General features: G+C 41.5%; 1 protein-coding gene across 2 annotated transcripts in view; it reads right to left on the bottom strand.

The window, feature by feature from the left end:
* LOC134630650 (electrogenic sodium bicarbonate cotransporter 1-like) overlaps positions 1 to 18,148 on the bottom strand; it is a 33,920-nt gene extending 15,772 nt beyond the window's left edge. For both annotated transcript variants that reach the window (XM_063478127.1, XM_063478128.1), the window contains exons 1-8: positions 17,835 to 18,148; positions 12,436 to 12,509; positions 11,393 to 11,560; positions 3,814 to 3,946; positions 1,758 to 1,918; positions 1,484 to 1,663; positions 1,151 to 1,246; positions 504 to 580 (exon numbers count right to left, since the gene is read on the bottom strand). In XM_063478127.1, coding sequence (XP_063334197.1) covers positions 504 to 580; positions 1,151 to 1,246; positions 1,484 to 1,663; positions 1,758 to 1,918; positions 3,814 to 3,946; positions 11,393 to 11,560; positions 12,436 to 12,509; positions 17,835 to 17,854 — 909 coding nt within the window. In that variant the 5' untranslated portion in view covers positions 17,855 to 18,148. The remainder of the gene's footprint in view (positions 1 to 503; positions 581 to 1,150; positions 1,247 to 1,483; positions 1,664 to 1,757; positions 1,919 to 3,813; positions 3,947 to 11,392; positions 11,561 to 12,435; positions 12,510 to 17,834) is intronic.
* Between the last annotated feature and the right edge of the window lie 197 nt (positions 18,149 to 18,345).

Genomic DNA, 18,345 nt, shown 5'->3' on the forward strand with positions numbered 1-18,345 from the left:
TTTATAAACAGTTGCTTGAGGGTGATTTCAGTTACTGTTTAACTACTTCTGTGATTGCAGAAAAACTCAGACAATACAGCCCATTTACAGTTGTCATGAGTCACGGCGGTGAAAGAAACTACAGTGGATGACAGAAACTCACACGACAAAGACAGTAAGCTGTTGTTACTCAGACCAGAGAGAAGAATGGAAGGTGTCTTATTTATTAGCATCTGAGGCTCACATGTGTTACACCCTCCACCTTGCAGTGCCAGTGCGAGAGAATCTGGGCGCTGCCATGGCTTAACTGCCAATTGTCTACACCTGACAAAGTGTCGATAACCGCTAATAAAGCTAATGTTTCTACATACCCTGGGGTCAGTCTCCAGTCTATGTTGCAGCATGCTCAAGCACTCATACAGCCCAGTAGATGCCCTTTTTTCTTAGTGCTGCTTTGTGAACATTGACAGTGGTGGCGCAAAACCCATATGACTCTATGCAAATAACACATCCAAACACATTACCTGATCTTTCTCCGGCTTATCAGAGAAGTCACTCAGGCTGTTGGAGGTGAGGTTTCGGTGGGTTGTAGTTGGACTACCTGCAGAGAGGGGAGATTCTGTCAGGATCAAAGAGGACGGGCAAGAACGCAGAACTTTTAAAAAATTGATATTTTTGGCTGAGAAAGAGGCTGAAAAGAGACAGAAACCTCAGAAATAAGCTAAATGTGTCAGGGCTTAAGACTTAGGACAAATGTCAGACAGTCAGAGACAAGAGAGCGTGATAGATGGCTGCCTTAGGTCTGCTGTTTATCCACGTTAATAGTTGTTTGAGCAACGGCTGGCAGACGACTGAGAATGTAAACTCTGGAACTCTGTTAGAAATTCTGCTACTGACAATGGTGGAGAACATTAGTCTATCACTATTTTATTTACAGCCAAATAAATATTTAGCTTTTGTCCACCACATACGTTTCCAGGCTGATTTCATGAATAAACACATTAAGCCTTTTTTTTTTTCCAAAAAAAAAAAAAAAACAGTTGACTTAATGAAGCTTCAACACTATTGCATTTTTTCCTCTCTAATTCATAATTCTCCATTCACACAAGTCTTTCATGGGACTACATTCCAACAATGCTGCTTTCAGCTGGAGGGCTATGACCTCACTTACAGAGGTATCCCATGCTGGAGCTCCTCATGACCTCACATGGTTCCTCTGAGTCTTGTGGGTTTAAACAAGGCACAGGGTGCTCGAGGGGGTTGCGGGCTGTTGCACCCCAAATGCAGGAAATCAGAAAGTACAGACCCCCGTGGGAGGAAAGAAAAAAAGAGAGAAAAAGAGAAGTACAGTAAGATGGGGGGAAGGGGGAGGAGAAACAGAAAGGAAAAGGGACAGGTTGGTGTTAGAAAAAGAAAAGCCTACAACAGTAGTTAGAGTTAAAAATGAACAGAAAAATGAGAAGGTGTTTGAGTTGATAAGGAGAAATAAGAGTTTCTGTATTACCGTTCTCCTGGCTAGAAAATAGCCTGCTTGCACTGGAAACAGTCTTGCCAATATCTGCAAGAGAGCGCAAGTTGGATTTCTTGGTCTGGTGCCGATGCTTCCTCAGCAAGGTGTATGTGACCTTCTCCTTCAGGTCCGGCTTCAACTGACCACTCTCAATCTGGCTGTCAGTGACCATTTCTGTTAGAGGGGATAGATTGAAAATCAAGAGTAAGTAGCAGTCGGGCTTTTCTAAACCTTCAGGAGCGCTTTCAATCTAGTCAACCTCACGCACCGACAATCTGCGGCAGCGAGGCGGCCTCCAGATCCAGCATGATCGTGCCCTTCTCAATAAAAGTTTTCAGTTCCATCAAACTATGCAAGGACAGCGTGGCCACATGAGGTTTGCTCCAGCGTTCACCTCCCTTCTCCACCTTCTCCTCAAACTTGATCCACCTGGTCAGAGTGGGAGAAAAAAAGAAGAGGCAAAATATGCGTGAACCATACCGGAATTGGACAATTGACTGTGCTCAGATGCAGAAGAATGTACGATCCATCTTTCTTTTTCCTTCCTTCTGACGGGTTCCTGAAGGTTGAGGTCAAAATCAAAGGTAACGGAGGTTTAAAAATAAACAAAGGCGGCAAACAAATGGCGACAATATGGATTCTGTCCTCTTTACAAAACAGCAGTGCAATGTTTTGAAGTGGTCACAGTTCACAACGCATAAATGTGGGATGCAGAAGAGCGTAGAAATAAAAAATAAATCACTAGACTTTAGAAAGTATACTATTCACTGGAATGGTGACAGCCTTCCTGCAACCTTTAGACCACACATTGCTCGGAAACGGCGTTCAAACAGGATCCCATTTTAACGTTTCAACTTTGTTGCCACGGATAAGCTCTGCCTCGAAGGTAAGGCTCAGGACAAGGACTCTTTTTAATAATAATGCCTCAGATGTCACCACTACAAAGAACCATTCTCATGAGGCCCGGGGATGGAGTTTCCGCTAGGGATAGAGTATCTCTCTGGTTGGCTGCGGTCCACGTGTCTGTGACGGGCCGTCTCGCTGGGGGTAGAGCTTGGCCACGGAGACAATGTGAGTCCTAAGGAATTCACTTACATGTCCTTCGGTGTAACCCCATCGCTCTTTTTACAAAACAAGACAAAGAATCAGAAAAACACAACAGCTCCTTATCGTTGTTTCGATGCTTCTCAAAGAATGCTCCATAGACAAAGCTTGACACAACACTTATCTGTGCAAAAACTGACAAAAGGTGCTGAGATTTTTGAATTCACTGAATTTCTTTACTTGGTTACATCGGACAAAGGAATAGCAAGTAACGGACACGTAATGCTGAAGTAACAAGGTAGTCCTCAGCATGAACCTTCATTTTACTTGAGGGGTCAGAGTGGGTGACATTAATCATTACTTCAGGATTACCTCAAATACTAAGTAACTAATCAGTCTTAAATTTGATTTAATTGCTGTTCAGTGATCAGATTTAGTCAGAAAAGACAAGGTTAAAGCGTTCATGATGTTGTATACCTGCTTGTTTGTTAGCTTAATAATAATAATAATAATAATAATAATAATAATAACAACAACAACAACCACCATTGTGTATTATAAAGTACTACCTCCTAATCCAGAACAAAAATCAACCACTGTAAGTTATACCAAGGTAACACGTTCCGCCCCCCCCCCCCCCCCCCATTGTAATCAGTAGCACTGCAGTGAACAGGGTAAGTGGGTCAAATCAGAGAAGGTCAGGTTTAAGATAAGATTTACTGATAGTCTTCCAGGAACATTTGAAAATAATAATCCTACGTGAATGGATTCATTTATTAGAGAACTGAAACTAGTATGGGATTTTTAAAGCGCTAACATTTTGCCAGTTCTCATTTGTAACCTTCCGCGGCATTCCTTGAGCAGGACTTTAGCGTCGCACAATGTTAGCTTGACTGTCTGGAATAACTGATGATTCCTTTGTAATACTGAACACCCCACAGGTGAATTAACAGAAATCCTCTGAACAGGGGACATTAACAAGTTTAGTGATTCCACTTATACATGCCAAAAGTTCGCATGTTCCTGTATACTTGAGGCCTGTTTTGATCATGTGGGAGTTGCTGCCTTTTCCGGGTCTCACAGAGCAGGTACTATGGATCTCGATCAGATAAGAGTAGACTGGGAGTTCACTAGGGCACTGCCTATTTCCCTACACACACAAAACATGATTATTTATAAGGGATTGTGTTCCAGTCACGGGATGGTGAGCCACTTCCCATAGCTCTTAAAGTGAAAGGGGGGGGGGATAAGCTGCAAGCACATTTGCCTTAGCAGCTCACCTGGCAGTTTCCTTCCACTCCATCTCCTGCCCGTCCACTTCCAGAAGCTCATCCAGCTCAGTGAAGAGCTGGGGAGGTGGTGGGCCATCATCCTCCTCTCCCAGGATAAACCGGATTCTCTCAGCAGGAGAAACTGCAAGCAGAAAGAATTGAGTTAGTGGACAAACAAATCAGCAGTGTAGTTGCTGTCATTGTGTGAAGCTACATAGATGCCTGCTGTGCAGAACTTCAGGTTTCCTGTGTAGGAAAGAAATTGCAGCTGCATAGTCATGCACAGAACAGAAAGCTCAAACAGCTGACTGGTCTGACAATCTGGCATGCATCTGTCTGACATCAAAACAGTATTTTCTGTAAGCATGAGACCACAGTATATCTTGCATATCAGGCTCGTTTCCACTGCAACTGCTCAAGATATATATCTCACTGTTAGAGAAACATCAGAGGTTTTAATTACTATTCCATACACCTGCAGCCTGGTTGGGATGTTACATAGTATGTGTTTTAGCATTTCAGGTAGCTTTAAATATTTTGTGGGGGACAGTTTGTGCTGCAAATAAGGTGAAAGCACATGACCCTGTAAAAAGAACAGTGTTATCTTAGCTGGAAGGAAACACCCTGACAACACATCCGCTTGAGGAAAATTTTTTCAGCAAAAATACATTTTACTTCCTTCTGAGAAAGTTTACCAAGATTTTTTTTTTGTTTTGTTTTTTTTTTTAAATCAGCCCACTCACGCATTGATAACCTCCACTGAATGTTTATCTTCTACTTCTATTTCCCCATTCAGAAACATGAAGACCATGAAGGAATATGACGTCATGAAAGGTGATGTGACCTCCACAGTAGGACAGCCTAGGCATATATATTTTTCTTTTTATTATTCACTATAAATTATGTAACCAGTGTTTATTTATGCAAGTTATGATCTTGTTCTTATAACCAAAAATAAAGCGGTAATTTCCGGGTTTAACAAGAATCTTGACAAAATGAAATGTGAGAACTGCTTGTTCTTGTTAACTCTTCTGCGAAAGTTGTGCAACGATGAAGTAAGGCAACGAAGTGGAGGTCAAGAGCAAGACACAAGAGGCTATTTATGAAGGTGCCTTGATTTACTGTACCAGTCAGGATTCTGCAGGTTGATAGCTTAAGAACGTAACAGCACCTGTAACCTTTTAATCCTGAAACAGCGCACCAAAGCTTAATTTAGATTGTTTTTAAAATAGTACAGCTGGAACTGTTCTAATATAGACAGCACATCTAATAATAGGTCATGTGAAGGTTAAGACCAATGACTCAAAGGGGCATGAAACACCTTTAGGATCCCATGCGTATGGTTATGAACCTTCAGCAAGGATGCAACCTTTGTTGTGGTTACACACAACTTTTGAGTGGTCTGCTCTACAGTTTTTGCCAGAATCAACAGGATTATGTGGATTTAGATTGGTCAAAGCAGCGGAAAATCTTACAAGTGTAGGGCTACGTATGCACTGTCTGTCAGTATGTGCACTTTCAACTGGGACTTTAGTTGTCTGGGACAATCTTGTTACACTGTATGCTCATGTTCTGTGACAGTGCAACCCCCATAGCCAAAGCACTGCTCGACATTTGCACACATCAGTTGAAAACTCCTAACAGGGAGAGTAAAGCATGTCAGGTAGAGGAAACATGCCCACCTTCATTTAATAGGGTAACAAAAAAATATAAAAGGTGGTTCACTCAAGAGGGAAAAAAGATGTTTATGCCCAGAGCAGCTTATCACGCAGTAGGGTCTGCCCTCTTATTCAACCTTAAAACACTGTTTGCAGTTGAGATCTTTTAGAGAGATACAGTAGTATGGGAAAGTGGGAGTTTGTTTATGTGTGTGTGTTGTGTCTTTGCTAGAAGGGACATTTAAATATGGATGACAGATTCAGTTTGAGTTTCTGTGTTAGGTCTGCTCTCCCGTTGCCCACTGATTTTCCAGTCTGTAATCAACTCTGTGGAACCCCCTATGAGCAAACACTTGGAAACATTGAGAAGGAAAAACTCCCCTTTTTAAACAGGAAGAAACCTCCAGTAGAACCAGGCTCAGGGAGAGGGAGCCATCTGCTGCGACCGGTTAGGGATGAGGGGAGGGAGACAGGACAAAAGACACACCGTGGAAGATTGCCAGAGATTGATAATAACTAATGGTTAAATGCAGAGTGGCGTATAATCACATAGAGAGTGTAAAAAGGGGAGTGAAGAAGAAACGCTAAATGCATCACTGGAAGCCCACAAGCCTATTGCAGCATAACGGGGGAGGGGGCAGGGTCAACAGATCCAGCCCTAAATATAAGCTTTATCAAAAAGGAAAGTTTTAACCCTAATCTTAAAAGTAGAGGGGGCATCTGTCTCCTGAATCCAACTGGGAACTGGTTCCACGGAAGACGCGCCTGAAAGCTGAAGGCTCTGCCTTCCATTCTACTTGTAAATCCCCTAGGAGCCACAAGTAAGCCTAAATCTGAGAGCAAAGTGCTCTTTTGGGGTGACAAGGTGCTATTAGTTTTGTAAGTTAAGATGGGGCCTGATAAGTGGTTGCACGTTTCCACTCAAGTTATTTGTAAAACCCAAGACTTAAACCAGGTTTTAAGTGTTACTCTCATTCTCTCACACCCAAATTGAAAAACCCTTCACAAGTTTATTTCTTGCCATGTATCATTCCCCTGTCATTACTCTCAGTTTTTATCTGAATGCTCAAGGTTTTTAATCACTACAAATGAAATCCCTACAGTGGCCTAGCTGTTGAGAATGAACATTGCATTAAATTCATTTTTAGATAGGAAAATAACATCACAGTAGATCAAAATGGTGTAACCAAAGAAAGGCATTTTACAAATGACAAATGATGTTGTCCTTCTGGCAAAGAGAGCAAAGCCAAAGCAAAAAGAGCTGCTATCAGAAATTATGGCTTTAATCAAAGATGACAAACACTAGAAAGGATACAACTGATAATTTTCACCGTATATACTCTTCTGCACATCTATAAAACCAGGAGATGCAAATAAGTTGGACTATTTGTTAAAGACATTAGGGCTTGGAGGACATGTATTTTTCTCCTAATAAATTCAGAATCCTGAAGCAATCATATTTAGCTATAAAGATTTAGGAAACATGGCATCCAACCAAATACTTTCTCCGGATGGAAGTACCTTGAACTCCAATACCACTAGGAAGGACCATCAGGTACTTTTTGTTCAGAAAATTCACACAGTAAACAAACCTCTAGGACTGCCTTCTATTATCTTCTCACTATTACCTAAATTAGAAACATACTTTCTCAGGGTGATGGTGAAAAACTACCTTGCACTTATTACTTCCAGGCGGGACAATTGTAATTCTTCGTTCTCTGGAGATTCCTCCCATTTTGGTTAGTCTTTGTTGGCTCCCCCTGTTAAATCAAGATTTAAATATAAAATTCCTCTCCTTGAGTAAGTCCTAAATAACCATGCCTCCATTGTGTCTTAAAGACCTCGTAGCACCTTATATTCCCAAAAGAGCACATGCCTCTTAGAGTGCAGCCCTATTTCTGATTCTCAGAGTTTCCAAACGTATGATGGGAGGCACAGCATTCAGCTATCAGGCTCTTCTCCAGTGGAACCAGCTCCTAATTTGGTTTAAGAAACACAGACTCTTTTCACTTTTAAGATTAGGTGTCAAACACTTTTTTTCTGTTCAAGTTTCATTGATAAGTTTTGCTGCATTAGGCCCAGTCGCCGTGAGGCCTCACATGATGCACTTAGCAACTCTCCTATAATATCTGCTTCCCTTGGATTTTATGATGCTACTGCATATCATTAACTTTTTCTCTTCTCTCTGCGTGTACCCTTTCTGCACATATAGTTGCTTCTGGAGCTGCATGTTCCTGATCTGTTGTTACTTGCTGTACTAGTGAATGTTTGTCGCTATGTGCTCATCTTTTCACTTTCTCCTCACCCCAACCGGTTGCAGTGACAGATGTTCCCCGAGGCTGCTTCTTGCCATTGGCCTCTTTCCAGCAAAAAGAATCATAGCAATTTCTCTCTATAAAACCATACGGTCATGACGTTAGTTGCTACGCTAGGTGTCCTGAGAGGGCAGGTTGCAATTTGGTGCTATATAAGTTTTATCCAAAGGTAACAAGCAATAAAGTTCTTACTAACTGAGAAAAAAAACTAGTCTCTGATTGCATTCTCTAGACATATCTGTCTCTATGTTACCTTATGTCACAAGTCTGAGCGTATTTAAAAAAAGCAACTAATTGATGAAGAAGTTATTCTGATGTAAGCAGATGTTAGTTTTTTCCGCGTTTACTTAAAGTCGGTGGAAAAGTAAACAAAGTTTGCATGACTCAGACAGTAATCAGGCAGGGCCCATGACACCTACTGTAGATAGAGAGAGATTAATGGGAACAAAGCTTCTCTCATATTGTGGCACCTTTGAATGACTAAGCACTCAGGCTGGTTTACATCTGAGCATAAGGTGTAACAGAGGATTACAGCGTCAGAGGAGAGGAGATTATTCAGGTGTGGGGCTGCTGTGAGAGCCTGTGAAAAGACAGCTCGATGTTACGCCAGCAAAACCAAGAAAGTTGCAATTGTAAATTGTCAACAAAACCAAAAAGTGGTCAATGGACAATGCCTACCATTGTATCTATTCATGCTTTATTCACCCATTCATGTAGATCCCTTCAGACTCTCTCCTGTTTCTTGATAATGGAGCCCAACCCCGAGTCGTGCATTTCATTTTTAAATCTCCAACTCGTGTCTACTTTTAGGAACTGGCTGTACTTTAAGGAATGGTAAATGGACTCCTTCTTATATAGTGATTTTCTACTCTGCTTGAGCACTCAGAGCACTCTTATATCTATAATATCTTGCCCAGTTATACTTTGGCATGCAGACCAGAGCAGCCAGGGATTCAATCCACAACCCTCTGATTAGAAGGAAGGTAACAATTCCCAAACTAGCCCTTCAGTGACACAGAAAATTAATATTTGTGGTACGTGTCTCAAACTAATAGGTTTCTATTTTCATTCTACAGTTGGAGGAACAACAATGAATCTACTGGCTGTCTTACAAATAATTCTGGAATGCTTCAGAGTTTCCTGATGCATCGCCTCTTCCAGTATGCCTCATTAAATGGTGTCACTCCAAATCACAGTATCACTCTATACACCTTCACCTCTATTATTTGTCCACACAAGGTGCCTATTGTTATGAAACTCTGCTCACTGTCTTTGAACTTTTGTTTGATTCTAGTCTCTTGAATGCTTACACAACTTGTGATTGCGGTCTGTGTGTAGGAGGTTGGGGGCGATATTTGATGTCGAAACAAGGGGATATCCTTTACATGGTTACGTGAGCACTGCACCCACCCACCCTCTGTTCAAAAATTACATGTATGATGCAAAGTCAAGAAGAAAGCTGACCTAAGGGTTAAGATACGAGCTAAATCAGCTTGTTCCACACAATGTATGAACTCAGGGTCTACACCAAAGCCCAGCATCATCATCATCATCATCATCCTACTAGGATAATCATACGGTATGTACGACTGGTTTATTCTTGATGAAACCTAGTCTATAAACTACCTAGGCTACCATGATTTGCAACATCTATATGGCGACTGATTCAAATATTTACTTCAAATTAAAAGTATTGTTTCTTTTTCTGTGCATTTCCATACAGAAACTGCATGATCTAGGCCAGTTTTTGCACACGTTTGCATGTTCATATGGTTTTAGATTTAGATTTATTTACTGGTCGTTTGAGAAATTCCATTTGTGCCTTGTGGTGACTGTTGGACAAATACGCACCTTACGTGTAACGCTCTCTACAGGGTTTACGTTTTAAGAAATGGCAAGTTTTTATTTCCTATCTGCCGCACGTGTACTGGTCTGAACCATTAACTGAGGGTGAAAGATGTGTCACAACACATGGTTGTTTGCTACGTCCAAAGAACCATTATCAACATAAAAGGCCACAAGTAGTCGCTGTGAATCGCAGGTGGGGCCGTTCATTCCTTTGATGTAAAGTTCTGCCTTGCCTTTTCATTCTTTTCCTTTTAAATTTATGCTTCCAATAAAAGCCCCTATGATTGATATTAATGTGAGTTAAAGTGCCTGACCTATAAAAACATGTTCAAAGTCGTGCCATTTCCTATTTTACTGGCTGTGTAAATGTGCACTTCTAAAATCATATTTAGCAGCAATTTAGAAGTCGTTAACTTAATTAGGTATATGATTTGCAGGTAGATCAACATTTAAAAATAATAGAACAGCAACTAAATTAAATATGTCTCTAAATTTTCTCTAAAAAATTTTTAACTGTACCAAATCTGATGCAAGCCTGGCAAAAAAAAACTAGCTTCTGCTAATGAGTTAAATAAGGGTTATTCTGAACTTTGGATCACCTAAAGAAACTATTTGGAGTCTCAGGTTTAATATATGAAACTGAACAGGTACTCTTTAAGGATTCATCTGAACTTTAACTATCAGTGGAAATACCAGTTTACCTTGATCCTATTGGCCTTTGTGGCCCTGTTGTCATTGTTCACACATGCCCTGATGAGTCAAGTGCTAAAGCCCTTGCTCAAATGTATATGATACCGCCACAGACAACAAATACACCATCTTATTGTACCAGTTTCCAGCATAATTTTAATGGTGAATTCCAGTAACGATAATTGTGAATCTTGCTAATACCAGATATAACGTTTTGGGACTCTTAAAAACAAAACAAAAATTATTTACCCAAGAGGAGGTACAACTTTGGGGCTCTCTATTACAATTACACTTATTTACTGTACACTGAAGCCAAATCACAGTGTTGCCATTGAAGACTGCGGGGTTCAGCATTTTCCCACCTGTTTTACCTAATTCAAAAAAATCTCCCTTCTTCCTCATTAAATGTGATTTCTGTCTGTTATAATTCCTCAGGCTGTAGAAAACAATCAGGGGATTAATGGTTCAACCATGCCAGCTTTCTAAGCCTCTCTATAGGGACAGACGGGTGTATTTTCCCTATAGCAACAGTAAGATTAGGATTCTGATGACAACCTTGCAGTCCTCTTTCATCCACACAGACACCGTATGAGTGCTCCTTGTTGTTCGGTCTTATGTATCTTGTTTAACATCTCTATATCTTGCCGTTTGTGCTGAATCTTCCGTTTTACTACTTAGCTTCTGAGAATCCTTTCCCACAAATCTCAGAGTGCTGTGTTTAATCATCAAGGTGACAAATAACCCCCCCTTCTGTTTACTTTACACACATTAAGTTATTCCAGTGTCATTTTCAGATTAGTGCTCAGCATGTTCCCATTCCAGTGCTCCGTTTATTCACTTGAGTGCAGGCTGCTGCTTAAAGAAAGAGAGCCCCTTGCACCCCACCCACCCCTCCTTGCTCTGCCTCCTTAACTAGGGACACACTGATATCCTGTAGGCTGTAATTTGCACTGGACTTGATCCAGCTGACTTAAAGCTCATCTCAGGAGCGATTTATCCATCACCACCGTAGCTCTCATAGATGATTTCATGCACACCGTTTTTACTAAACGTCATGTTAGTGTCAAAACGACTCACTGAGAGGTTTGAGGACGCTCACGTCTACATTCTCCCCGTCGGACTTGGACCCTTCTGCACTCTGTTCAGGTCGTTCCCGCTTCTCCTTGTGGCTAGACTTGCGTCTGTGGCGCCTCCTCCTGTGGTAGCTCTTGGGAACGTGGACACCAATGTACACAGTGTGATGACCTGTCACAACATAAAGCAGAGAGCAAGCAGATCAGATCACAAACACGATTAAAAAGGGAAAAAAAAAATCACTTTAATCCCGATAGCTGGGTAATCTGCATCGTCCACCGGCAGGAGAAAAACTGCAGGTGTAGTGTGATGTAGTGTGAAATGTAAAAACTTTTCTATTTCCTCTCACAGTATGCCATCAAATTGCAAAATTAAAGAAATGCCAGCGACTTCCTACACAGAGACTCGTACAGGAAATGATGATTTAATGTCTCCAGGAAGTAATTAGATAGAATAGTGGGTGTGAGAAGACTGGGATTAACTGATCCAGTTAGTGATGCAGCTCTCTTCAACCATGCATTTCACAAACATTTCTTTTAGGGTTAAATAATCTTTCATACTTGACGGTTAGCCTTGTTTCCTTGTAGAAAACAAAAAGCAAACACAAAACCACACTCTTCTTTCAGGCCTCTGTGCAGGCGAGCAAAGGCTCTTGCAACTACTGCTTACACACAAGCAGCTCGACATAATCCCCAAGTATTTTTTGCTTTGTGTTCATCTAAAAGCGGTGGTTTTGTGGAGTATGTGGATGCCTCAGTAAATTCATGTGGGTGTCTCCAGATGCATTCTTTCGCGGTTTAGCCGACAGCCAGAACTGGACAGGATTAGAAAACTTGAAGAGACATCTTCCTGTACAGAAACTTTAGACGAATTGGATAGTATTTATCCGATATGTCTAATTCTGTACTGATACTCTGGAGGGTGAAAGAAATGACTGGTTTCACATTTGCTTGCGCAGGGCTGCATATAGTATGTGTGGAAAAGACGGGAATACATCAGGCTTATCACGTTAAAGCTAAAGATAGTGGGCTGCAATGTGTCTTTACCTTCCACTTCCTCTTCATCACAGATATGTTTGACAAATGAGGCTCCTCTGTCCAAGACAGCTTCATCCTCCATTCTAAAAGGGACAAGAAAGAAATACAAATGTTACATAAAGATCATGACATGGGTTAGGATGACTTATGGCACCATATTCAACATCCTTTGACCAATGTATCCACTATCCCTCCTCTACACAGGTTCAAACCATCTCAGCCACTCTAATTTTTATCTCCAAAGTACAAAAAGAAAAAGAAACAAATCTTTAGATTAATTGAAATTTCAGATTCTTAAGCTAATGCCATGTTTTAATTGTAATGTCACTTTTATATCCTGCTTACACACAAGCTTACTGTGAAACACAATCCTGAGGAAAAGGATTCCTATTCAGCTGTGAAATGTTGTTGGATATTAAACTAACACTGTATTTGGATATTAATATGAATATTTGTGACGTTAGCATAAACTTCACTCAGGCTTGTAGTGACGTTTTATATAGGGATGCAGTACTGTGCATAAAGTCTCAAGCTGCCCCTCACTTTTGCTTCCAAGGAGCCAGACTTTGTTGCTCTTGAGCAATCATTCACCAGGATTTCTTAATGTCTTTCAAAGGTTTTCTTTGGACTTTGGTTGCTTTTTCACTCATTTGAGTGCAGTATTTGACCATGTTTATTGGAAGGGTTTTTTGGCAAGCCACTTAACACTGACCTATGCATCATTCAAGCATAAAAAAGCACCTAACTGAAAAAAAAAGATGAAACAGTATTGTGTGTACACATAACAGACAACTTAGCAAAGAATCAATTTTAAAATGTATCTTTAGGGCATTTTGTTGCTAACAGTCTGTTGCAAAAACACATCATTTGTCCCCATATCCCAAAAGATAAGAAAGTTACAGGCATAAAACAGTGTTTTTGCACCAACAAGTTGAGTCCAAAGAGCTATCAGCCAAAGTCTTTGCATATCTTTGCATGGTCTGCAGTGTGTCCTTAAAGAATTTGAGGAAACAAGACAAATGCGGGGCAAAAGAAAAAGTGGCACACCCAATCTTTTTTCCGTAGCAGATGAACAGTATCTGAAAGTCGTGTCCTTAAGAAACAATAAAAAAAAGTCTCAGTAGAAGGGTGGCTCCCCAGAGGCTGTTCTTAAGGAAGGAAAACATGGAGAAAAGGCCGGCATATGCCAAATCACATGAGAACTGGAATGCAAAAACCTGGCATCAGGTTTTATGGAATAATGAATCTAAATTTGAAATTTTTGCTTCAAATCATCATCAATATGTACATCAGAGGTCATGTGAGAGGTACAGCAGTGAGTGTCTACAGCCATCTGTAAAACACAGTTGGAGACTTTGTCAAGAGTGATGGAATGATGAATGCAGAAAAGCACCCATTTTTTTCCGAATTTTGATCCACCGTGAAAAAGGTCTGATTGGCACTTGCTTTAGAGTTCAACTTTTACTGCCTATTGGATCACTCCAAAACTACACAGGAAGAGCTTGTTAATTAACACCATCGGTGAACACACTACAATATAATGCATCAAGGTCTTGCAGTGCCCGCAGGTTCCCCCTGCTCAACAAGGTAAATGTACTTCCACCCCCGACCAGCATCAACTCAACTTGCCATGTTTGGAGGAAGAGAAATCCTAAGTATGTCCCAAAGAACACCGTCAACACAGTCACGCATAGAGGTGGAAGCATTATGCTTTGGGCTATTGTTCTGCAAAGGGTATAGGACCACTTCACCACTTTGAGGAGCCAATGGATGGGGCCATGTGCCAACCTACTTCCCTCAGCTAGAACACTGAAGATGGGTCATGGATAGGTCACATTAGGTCATGGAGTGACCTAGCCAGTCTCCAAACCTGGTGACCAACTACAAAAAACGTCTTACTGCTGTGCTTACCAAAAAGGGTTGCTCCACCAGGTCATGTTTTGCTTGGGGATAAAATACTTAGCTCACTCGGTGACATGCACACTTTTACGTAATGTGGATTTTTTTGGGTTGGTTTTTTTTTTGGTGCTGCTGTTGATATTCCATCTCTCTCCATTAAAATCAAACTACCCCAAAAGTTAGATCAAATAATTATTTTCAACACTGTATACAGAAACCAATACACCTGGTTCTTACCATAAGAAGACGGAAAAAAACAGGCTGCCTTTATATTCCACTGTGCTGAGCTATAAACGTTACTTACCCTGTGCCTGTGTGTCAATTTACTGTGTCAAACTGCAGTAAAACTAAATATGCGTGTCACAATCAAATTTGTGTTTTTCCGCTCTGGCAGCTGCTTTGGCAGCAGTTTTTTTTCCCCAATAAACAAAAAATAAATATTTGCTTTAGGATGCATACAAAGAATGCGAAATAAACACGTGAGCAGTTTAAATTTGCTACTGAACAATGTGAGGCCAACGATGAGACAGCACAGAAGGGATGGGAGCAGTGCGCAAAACCGCTAAATAAACAAAGTCAGGAAGGATACAACGCGTTCCTTTGATTGCACTCCGAGCTCATCTGGATCTCCCTAGTGGATATGATCTCAGCCCTAAGAACATAGGAGCACAACACTGATGATAACAGATGCAACCAGCTCCCAGACCAAATGGGTGTCGAGGAGTGGTTGGGTTTAGTGCCAAGTTTATATGCAATCCTTAACCTCTGTACTCTTTTTTTTTCCTTAAATACGAAAAAAAAAAAATCAAATAAAAGTGACCAAGGTTAAGTTTCCACACTGCACCGTGCACATAGAGTCAACACTATCATTTAGGCCCTGATTGCTTTGAGTGTTCTGTTCTGCTTGTCCTCATCTTCTTCCATCCCAGGACAGAGCATCCAGAAAACAGCACCAGCTTTAGAAGAGCTGGGTTCTGCCATGCTGTATTCTTTGTACCTTGTACCTAAGCAGACATATTAACAACGATCAGAAGAGACACGCTATAAAAACATGAGATTGGCCCTTTAAATTCATTCTTGCACAATGGCTGTACAGACAGGAGTTACGATTCAGGATCTCTCTAAGAACCCAGCTTGGGTATTTACTTCTGCAGCAGGTACCAAAGAGCTGGTGATGCAGCGGTATGCATGAAGGCAGCTCATGTAGCACAGAGAGAGGGTCATCAGGGAAACCGGTGAGCACACAGAAGACCAAAGAAAGCTCATGTTTCAGGTTTTACTGCTGGCTAAAGCAAGTTCACAGAGCCGTGTTAATCACTGCACACTGCGGCCTCAGACAGGGCTCGACTAACCATGAGAAACAGGCCACAGGTGGTTTACAGACAGCCTGGATGCAGGAGGGGAGCGCATCATTCCTTTTTTGAATTGGGTGTCAAATGGAAAAAGAAATATGGCAAGTGCTTCAAAGAGAGTAGAAATTTTAAATCTGCCTTTTGGTATTACTCAGAAAAGTCAAAATGACTCGCCGAGTTTAAAATCAGGTCAATAGTCGATCGGATCCTACATCTCCTCATTCAAGTCATTTTAAATGCAGGAAATCTACTTGATCTTGTCCCCCCCCCCCCCCCCCCCCCTCCATTTCCTTCTATGGCTCTCTTTGCTTGATTAATCAATAATAATAATAGTAATAATAAGAATAATAATCTGGGTGAAGATCTGAGCAACCAGTTCCATTTCTCACTCCTGAACTTTCCATTCTGCTTCAGTTCTCGGTGACCTCAGGCGTCTGGATAAACCTGTCAGTGCGTGAGGAGCCGGGATCAGCTGTTTGGGATCAGGGATCATCCCCATCTCTTTACAGAATGACGCACCCAGTCCAACCAGCCAGGTTGGCCATGAGGGTAGATGCCCTCAGCGCCATCAGGGCAAAAAAAAAAAAAAGAAAGAAAGAAAGAAAAAAAAAAAAAAGGTGTACAGCAGTGAGTTTCAAGCCTTAAAGTGATACTCGAGCTACAGCTGATCTTCTGGGCGGTAATACCCACATGAAAGTTTAACAGGTAAGCATAAAACAGCAGATTTGGCTGGTTGCAGTTAACTTCTGCACCATTGAAGGACAGAGGAAGACATATAGGTGATCAGCATTAGGTATATAACTTGATAATTGCCCATTTGGCAGTTTCTCAGGCTGAGAGCAGGCCATAATATGAAGCATATACCTATATATATTTAATCAAAGTATTGCAATAATACAACCATTATATTGGTATTGTTATCACAACATACTTTTCAGCCTAATATTTCTCATATATAGCCACTTCCAATACCAATTACCTACTTTTACCCAATTAACGCTCAAGTGGGGCTATTGTGACTTCCACTACCACACCACTGCTGAGCCTGAATGTGAAGTGAAATGGGTAAACAAATAAATGGCCATATCACCAGTACAATCAAAGAGGTTATTTGACTTGTGTAATAACCAAACAGTAGTTAGCTCGGTGCCCTTCAGCTCTGCCTTAACTTTTGGAATTTCCTTCAATGGCACATTGGTCAAAGCATCAATGGGAAGAACACAAAAGAGCATTTTAAGTTTCAGCAGGCGCTCACAGAGGTGCAGGTGAAACAGAACAAAAAGAATAGAGAAAACGTTTCCCTGTTACAAAACCAGACGTCTGTCTCCGGGAAAGACACAAGAACGAGGAATCGGCTGTCACTTTTATAGTTTCTGCTGACAAGCTACGGCACGGCACAATAGGTCATTTCAGGTTTCGTTCGTTGTTACTTGGAGAGGGCGTCACGCTCGCTCTGAGGGACTGTGCCTCGCCTATTCCGATGCAATTACGTTTTCAAGCCAAAAAGATCAATCTAAAATAACTTGTTATCGTGAATGAGATGCTTGTAAGGAAAGTGCAGACTCAGTGAATCTTCCCTGTTTGACAGTACTGTGAAGTCTACACAACTGGGCCCAGTGGATTTGGGGGGGTCGGTCCATACCAGTCCACCACGGGGATAGTGCAGTCTACGCGCACTACGCACGGCTTTATTCATAAAGATGCAATGCAAAATACATCTCCGACACTTGCCCTGCGCTCTCCTCCTCTCTAATTAATAGCGACAGCTTCTTGGAAAATAGATTAGCCCGTTCATAGCCACAGTGTGTGTCTTATCTATCCAAGGTTGTCGCTGGAATGAATGAACGCTTTTCAGAAAGATCAGTACTCTTATAAATAGCTTGCACGTGGCGTTACTATGGCATGGCATCAGCGATCCACTAAACTCAGAAACCACAGAAATTCCAGCTTTACGCACACTGGCACAATGCTTTGAACGTGTCTACTTTGTTTGTTGGTGAGCGACATTCCTGACGCCTCGTTCACCGACTCAACACTTGGAAGGAAACAGCAAAACAAATCTCCCCAAAAACCCGAGGACCGAAAGCTACGAGGTAAAACTTCAAACGTGCATAGCTTTTAGTTTCACAAGTTAACACCTGACGATCAGACACTTACTTGCTCTTGTCGGAACTCATGGTGACAAGTTTCCCCTTCGCGGCTGATCGGCGTGGCGTCCACCTGTCCTCCTCGTCAGTTTCGAATCGTGCGTGTTTGAGAACGGTTGCCTAATCGAGCTGCTGCGCTCCCAAAGTGCCTAAAACTAAAGTACGTGAGCTGCGGCTATCTCTTCGACCCTACAAATCAAACCTAACGCGTAACAAACAATCCACATATCTAAATGGAAACGCACACGCAAGGCCAAGGTAACATCTTGTCCAAAGCGCCTGTTTGGAAGTGCCACGGGAGTCTTTGTGTGTAGCGTGTCTTTCCCCATATTTAAAGTACCATCCCTCCTCCTGCGTGACGCCACGGGGGCGGAGGTCAGGCCATTAGCGCTGGGAGGCGCGCAGAAGACTTGAACTTGACAAATTGGCTCCCCATTACTTCACTAAAAGAACTTTGACCACAGACAGAAACATGAAAAATAATTTTTTTTTATTGCTTAACAGGAAATATATAAACAAAT

This window comes from Pelmatolapia mariae, linkage group LG7, assembly GCF_036321145.2.
Source record: "Pelmatolapia mariae isolate MD_Pm_ZW linkage group LG7, Pm_UMD_F_2, whole genome shotgun sequence".
Taxonomy (NCBI): Eukaryota; Metazoa; Chordata; class Actinopteri; order Cichliformes; family Cichlidae; genus Pelmatolapia; species Pelmatolapia mariae.